We start from the raw sequence: 7,393 nt of genomic DNA, 5'->3' as shown, positions 1-7,393 counted from the left end.
ATTCTAACTTTAATCTCAGAATTCTGACTTTTTTCTCATAATAATAATAAATTAAAAAACATTGGAAACCTTCATATATATTTTTTTTCAGTGGCCCTAATCCTCTTCCTTGATTTAAAGATATTTAAATCAATCAGAAACTTATTTTAATCTGAATATTTTGAGTATTGCTTTATGATGTGACCCTCCAGCCTGACTTGGCCCCCTGGAATAAACCCAAGGGCCCCTGGAGGTCCTTGAACCCCCCTTTTGTTTGACCCGCTCCTCTGCAGGTTACACCCACTCCTCCCTTCTGCAGCCTCCTCTGCATCCTCCCTCCCTCCCTCCGTCCCTCACGCTGTCACAAGCCAGAGAGGATTCTTCTCCTCTGTCGTGAGGAAGTGAGAGAGCAGCTAGAAGAAGAAAACAGATTTAAAGAGAGGCAGTTTGAGGAGAACAGACTTTATAGGTCAGTCTGAGGATTACAGAGGAACAGCTCATGGTGTGTTCAGGGACACGGCGCGAGGGGAATGAGACAACACGTGAAAAAAGTTCTGAACGAGAAGAATAATTAAGGTAAATAAACTCTCTGTTTCACCTCAGAAATGTTAAAAAGCAGTAAAAATTAAATCACCTTTAATTTAATCTAATCATGATGTTTGTTTGTCCAAAGATGAGCTGGTTATTGATCCTCAATCTAAGTCTTCTTGTGAGTATTTCTTTGTTTTTAAACCTCTGTGTGAAACTTTATGAAACTAAAACTTAAATTTAATGTTAAATATTAAAACGCTCAAACCGGTTTAAACAGGTAAAGTCTGCGAGTTGAATTTAATGCGAGTTTAAATACTGATTTTTGATTGGTCTAAAAGTTAACGGTTACGGTGACGTCAACGTCCTTTGATGTGTTCTAAACGTTCTATATCAATGCGCTGAGGTGGAGGATCTACTTTTAATGGCACTATAATCCCATATCCTGGATATAATTCCTGTTTAAAGCTAACATTTGATAGGTAAATATAAAACTTGGTATCAAAGTGAGCGTTACCTTTTTTATATTAAAGGTAAAATCCTGAAAATATGTGCTGTAGTGTTTAAAAGCGTTATGGCGGGGGGTAAAGGCGTTATTCGCCCCCTAGTTTATGGCTGTTTTTAAAACCACCTGCTGCTAGTGTGCGGCGATACCACGGTTTTATGATTCGATGCGATACCCATTACTTTTCTGGCAATTTATTCGATACCTAATACCGATACTTTCAAAATAAAAATAAAAATGCAATGCTTGAAAGACAAGTCCCATAACAAATACTGTTCCTTAATAAACTTTAATATGCAGGCCTTTTTTAAACAATGAAATACATTTAGATAAACACATAAATAATAAATTGTTGGTACCAAACTTTAGAGTAAGTTACCCTCAGAGAATCAGAAAACCCATGTTTTATACAGTCTATGGTAGAAGCATGAAAACACATGCTGTAGTGTTTAAAAGCATCATGGCGGTGGGGGGAGGCGTTATTCGCCCCCTAGTTTATGGCTGTTTTCAAAACCACCTGCTGCGTACTACCTGTGAATGTAGTAGGCAGTATGTACTGCATACTGCGTTTGAAGGTAGTGTGTATTATGACTGTTCTGCTGGATCTGTCGCTGGATTTCCAGTTTCAGAAAGTGGAAGTAAACTATGGCAAAGTGAAAACTGCTTCTTTAGCATCACTTATAATTCAAAAAGATAAGAAGATATATGGAATTTAATAGTTTTCACAGCGACTCAAGAAGCCTAACATTAGCGCTGTGCATTGTGGGAAACATTCATGAGGCAGACTGGTCCACTGTGTTTTAGCATACTGTAGATTTAGCTCTTGTTCACTTACTGCTTACTGATTTGAACCAAATCAGTACGTACTGCTAGTGTAGTAGGGGATTTTTGCAGCCATCGTCTTTTGTTATTTGAGACACCTGCTGAATTTTGCTTCCAGATAAGGAATTTCTGACACCTTATACCCATAACATAAAAAACAATGAACTAAATTTATCACATTTTTGTTCCAGGTTTGTTTTTACGACTGTATATCAGGTAAGAGACATTTCTTCTTCTCTTTCTAGTTGAATAAAATGTCAGTTAGCACAGTTAGACTAAGTAGCTAACTGCTAAGCTAAAACTGCAGTTCATTGAGTGTCCACTAGAGGCTGGCTGCAGAAACATCAGAAACCACATACACACCCATTCAAAACAGACAGCAGAAATAAAAATGTTACAGCCTGGTTCAAAAAACTGTTCAGAAGATATGAAACTTACAAGTTTTGCCCAAATAAGGACATGACAGACGTGACTGACAGGTGGGCACACTGTAGCTGTTAGCGAGGAGGCTAAAGCCCCGCCTCTTTACCTCACACTAGCTCCACAGAAGTTAGGTTGAGTTCAACATTTCCAATATGGCACCCGCCGACGATCAGCTTCAAAACAGAGCTTCAGGAACAGACGGGTGACGTCACGGAGACTACGTCCATTATTTATACAGTCTGTGGTCTACACCAGAGGTTCCCAAGACACCAATTTGGGGTCGTGACATGTCTTCCAGATTTTTTATTTCTTTTAAGTAATCTAAATTTGCTTATTTGAACCATTATTGTAAAAATATAGACAAAAATAGTCGTTACATTTGAAATAAAACCCTGCAAATAAGTCCATTTCATTAGTTTTCTGCCTCTTTTTGTTGCCAGATGACTCCTAAAGTTAGGGTCAGGGGTAGCTAACAGTCAATTAACAAAAGGATCAGTAGCAGCAGGTTAATTCACAGCAGCACAGGAAACACAGATACATGTGCATGTAGGTAAACTCATTTTGAAGTATGAAGTAAATAAAGTATGAAGCAACGTTTAACAAAGTGGGGGCCACAAGTCTTTGGCACCTTTGTTTTGGGGGTCGCAGGCTGAAAAGTTTTGGAACCCCTGGTCTACACCATTTAAACAAACCAAACACGAGTACACCAACAGTTCAAGGTCTTTGGGATCTGATCTCAGAATAGAAAATTCATCAGCTGACTTCAAAGCAACAGTAGTGAGTAACTAGAGCACTGATAGAAATGTAGAGGAGTCAAAAGGATGATATTTGTCTTTCAAATGTCCATCACTGAGTGCAACGCAACCTGAGCATTTCCACTCAAAATCCACTGAAGAGATGAAACACTGCAGCTGACAAACATTAAAACATCTCCATGGACGTATTAGTCCTTTAACTTTTCCTTCAAGTGAAGAATAAAATAAACATAAAGACATAAATGTGTTAATATTTCCTGCTGTTTGAGGTTTGAGTAGTGCTGTTGTTATTTCCTCTTCACTTTCTGGAAGCTTAGTCATTTTTAATCGTATGTGCCAAAGTTCTTATACAGCTGTGGATAGAAAGGTACGTTAATTCACATTCATGGAAATACTATTAAAATGTGCAGAAAGGTTTGCTCCAGTTCTAACAGTACTTGAGTGTTTGAGACCCTGAAAAACGTAATTTCTCAAAATGACAATAATAATCTTATTTACATGGAAAACTTGTCACTTATATGATATTTTCTGGACCTTTTAAAATGTCCTCGTAGCACCGGAGTGGAAACAAAGTCGGCGTGTTGTTTTTTTATAACAGCTCTTTCCATTCCTTCTCTTTTTTTCTGCACAGCCTTTACGTTGGAAATAAAAACCCAGACGTATGATGAGTCCTACTACGAGTACGTCCCTGACCGCCTGCAGTGGGATAGAGCACGGGAGGTGTGTCATCAACGCTCCGGGACCTTAGCCACCGTCTCCGACACCAAAGACAACCAAGAGCTGACCAACTTTTTAAGTTCCTTGTACATCTCTGACGCCGTGTGGATTGACAGGAAAGTTACCAAACACCAGACTAGTAGGTTCAGTCAGCCGTCTGTGACACTTTGTACTAACACATTAGCACCCTTCTTAAACACTGTAGGGGAGAACGGGGTTGGTTGTCACACGGGTTGGTTGGCACACTCGTTATATCTCACCACCAGAGGGCGCTGTCTCTTAGATTGGGGTATGGACATTTCCAGAATTAGGATCAGAGCTCACCTACATAGTCCTCTCTGGAGTGGGACAGCTGAACTTGAGGGGAGAGGACTTTTTGTGTTTTTCATGTCAAATTGTAAATATTCAACTCCTCAGTATTTTTCTTCTAGGCTTTTAAACGATGGGTTTATAACAAAACAAGTGTTACCCTTACAAAGTGTGAGGGGAAAGCTATAGTTCAGATTTTTATTAGCTAGCTAAGTACTTGTTAGATAGTGTGACAATCATCCCCATAATGTGTGACAACCATCCCCATAGTGTGTGACAACTATCCCCATAGTGTGTGACAACTATCCCCATAGTGTGTGACAACCAACCCCATAGTGTGTGACAACCAACCCCATAGTGTGTGACAACCAACCAACCCCATAGTGTGTGACAACCAACCCCATAGTGTGTGACAACCAACCCCATAGTGTGTGACAACCAACCCCATAGTGTGTGACAACCATCCCCATAGTGTGTGACAACCATCCCCATAGGGTGTGACAACCAACCCCATACTGTGACAACCACCCCCATAGTGTGTGACAACCAACCCCATAGTGTGTGACAACCATCCCCATAGTGTGTGACAACCACCCCATAGTGTGTGACAACCATCCCATAGTGTGTGACAACCAACCCCATAGTGTGTGACAACCATCCCCATAGTGTGTGACAACCACCCCATAGTGTGTGACAACCAACCCCATAGTGTGTGACAACCAACCCCATAGTGTGTGACAACCACCCCATAGTGTGTGACAACCAACCACATAGTGTGTGACAACCACCCCATAGTGTGTGACAACCACCCCATAGTGTGTGACAACCAACCCCATAGTGTGTGACAACCAACCCCATAGTGTGTGACAACCACCCCATAGTGTGTGACAACCAACCACATAGTGTGTGACAACCACCCCATAGTGTGTGAAAACCATCCCCATAGTGTGACAACCACCCCATAGTGTGTGACAACCACCCCATAGTGTGTGAAAACCATCCCCATAGTGTGTGACAACCATCCCCATAGTGTGTGACAACCAACCCCATAGTGTGTGACAACCATCCCCATAGTGTGTGACAACCAACCCCATAGTGTGTGACAACCAACCCCATAATGTGTGACAACCATCCCCATAGTGTGTGACAACCAACCCCATAATGTGTGACAATCATCCCCATAGTGTGTGACAACCACCCCATAGTGTGTGACAACCACCCCATAGTGTGTGACAGCAAACCCCATAGTGTGTGACAACCAACCCCATAGTGTGTGACAACCAACCCCATAGTGTGACAACCAACCCCATAGTGTGTGACAGCAAACCCCATAGTGTGTGACAACCACCCCATAGTGTGTGACAACCAACCCCATAGTGTGTGACAACCAACCCCATAGTGTGTGACAACCAACCCCATAGTGTGTGACAACCATCCCCATAGTGTGTGACAACCATCCCCATAGTGTGTGACAACCAACCCCATAGTGTGTGACAACCATCCCCATAGTGTGTGACAACCAACCCCATAGTGTGTGACAACCAACCCCATAGTGTGTGACAACCACCCCCATAGTGTGTGACAACCAACCCCATAGTGTGTGACAACCATCCCCATAGTGTGTGACAACCAACCCCATAGTGTGTGACAACCACCCCCATAGTGTGACAACCACCCCCATAGTGTGTGACAACCAACCCCATAGTGTGACAACCAACCCCATAGTGTGACAACCAACCCCATAGTGTGACAACCAACCCCATAGTGTGACAACCAACCCCACAGTGTGTGACAACCATCCCCATAGTGTGTGACAACCAACCCCATAGTGTGTGACAACCAACCCCACAGTGTGTGACAACCATCCCCATAGTGTGTGACAACCAACCCCATAGTGTGACAACCAACCCCATAGTGTGTGACAACCATCCCCATAGTGTGTGAAAACCAACCCCATAGTGTGACAACCAACCCCATAGTGTGTGACAACCACCCCCTAGTGTGTGACAACCAACCCCATAGTGTGACAACCAACCCCACAGTGTGTGACAACCATCCCCATAGTGTGTGACAACCAACCCCATAGTGTGACAACCAACCCCATAGTGTGTGACAACCATCCCCATAGTGTGTGAAAACCAACCCCATAGTGTGACAACCAACCCCATAGTGTGTGACAACCAACCCCATAGTGTGACAACCAACCCCCTAGTGTGTGACAACCAACCCCCTTTAGTGTTACAACCATCCCCATAGTGTGTGACAACCATCCCCATAGTGTGTGACAACCATCCCCATAGTGTGTGACAACCATCCCCATAGTGTGTGACAACCAACCCCATAGTGTGTGACAACCACCCCCATAGTGTGTGACAACCATCCCCATAGTGTGTGACAACCATCCCCATAGTGTGTGACAACCACCCCCATAGTGTGTGACAACCAACCCCATAGTGTGTGACAACCATCCCCATAGTGTGTGACAACCATCCCCATAGTGTGTGACAACCAACCCCATAGTGTGTGACAACCACCCCCATAGTGTGTGACATCCAACCCCATAATGTGACAACCACCCCCATAGTGTGTGACAACCAACCCCATAGTGTGTGACAACCAACCCCATAGTGTGTGACAACCATCCCCATAGTGTGTGACAACCAACCCCATAGTGTGACAACCAACCCCATAGTGTGTGACAACCATCCCCATAGTGTGTGACAACCAACCCCATAGTGTGACAACCAACCCCATAGTGTGACACCCAACCCCATAGTGTGTGACAACCAACCCCATAGTGTGACAACCAACCCCATAGTGTGTGACAACCAACCCCATAGTGTTTGACAACCAACCCCATAGTGTGTGACAACCAACCCCCTAGTGTTTGACAACCATCCCCATAGTGTGTGACAACCAACCCCATAGTGTGTGACAACCAACCCCATAGTGTGTGACAACCAACCCCATAGTGTGACAACCATCCCCATAGTGTGTGACAACCAACCCCATAGTGTGTGACAACCAACCCCATAGTGTGACAACCATCCCCATAGTGTGTGACAACCATCCCCATAGTGTGACAACCATCCCCATAGTGTGTGACAACCATCCCCATAGTGTGTGACAACCAACCCCATAGTGTGACAACCATCCCCATAGTGTGACAACCAACCCCATAGTGTGTGACAACCATCCCCATAGTGTGTGACAACCATCCCCATAGTGTGTGACAACCAACCCCATAGTGTTTGACAACCAACCCCATAGTGTGTGACAGCCATCCCCATAGTGTGTGACAACCAACCCCATAGTGTGTGACAACCATCCCCATAGTGTGACAACCAACCCCATA

General features: G+C 43.7%; 1 protein-coding gene across 6 annotated transcripts in view; it reads left to right on the top strand.

Annotated features, from left to right (window-relative positions):
• The first annotated feature begins 262 nt into the window (after positions 1 to 262).
• LOC117827658 (adhesion G-protein coupled receptor D2) overlaps positions 263 to 7,393 on the top strand; it is a 77,146-nt gene continuing 70,015 nt past the window's right edge. For 4 of the 6 annotated variants that reach the window (XR_004634261.1, XR_004634262.1, XM_034704300.1 and 1 more), the window contains exons 1-4: positions 263 to 555; positions 652 to 688; positions 2,026 to 2,050; positions 3,644 to 3,868. Coding sequence is in view for 3 of the 6 variants with exons in the window: in XM_034704300.1 (XP_034560191.1) it covers positions 653 to 688; positions 2,026 to 2,050; positions 3,644 to 3,868 (286 nt within the window). In the remaining 3 variants the exon portion in view is untranslated. Of the gene's footprint in view, positions 556 to 651; positions 689 to 2,025; positions 2,051 to 3,643; positions 3,869 to 7,393 lie in introns of those variants that run through there. The other 2 variants (XM_034704327.1, XR_004634259.1) reach the window with 2 other exon arrangements.

The sequence above is a fragment of the Notolabrus celidotus genome, chromosome 2 (genome assembly GCF_009762535.1).
Source record: "Notolabrus celidotus isolate fNotCel1 chromosome 2, fNotCel1.pri, whole genome shotgun sequence".
Classification (NCBI taxonomy): Eukaryota; Metazoa; Chordata; class Actinopteri; order Labriformes; family Labridae; genus Notolabrus; species Notolabrus celidotus.
This window is presented reverse-complemented; position numbering and strand designations above follow the sequence as displayed.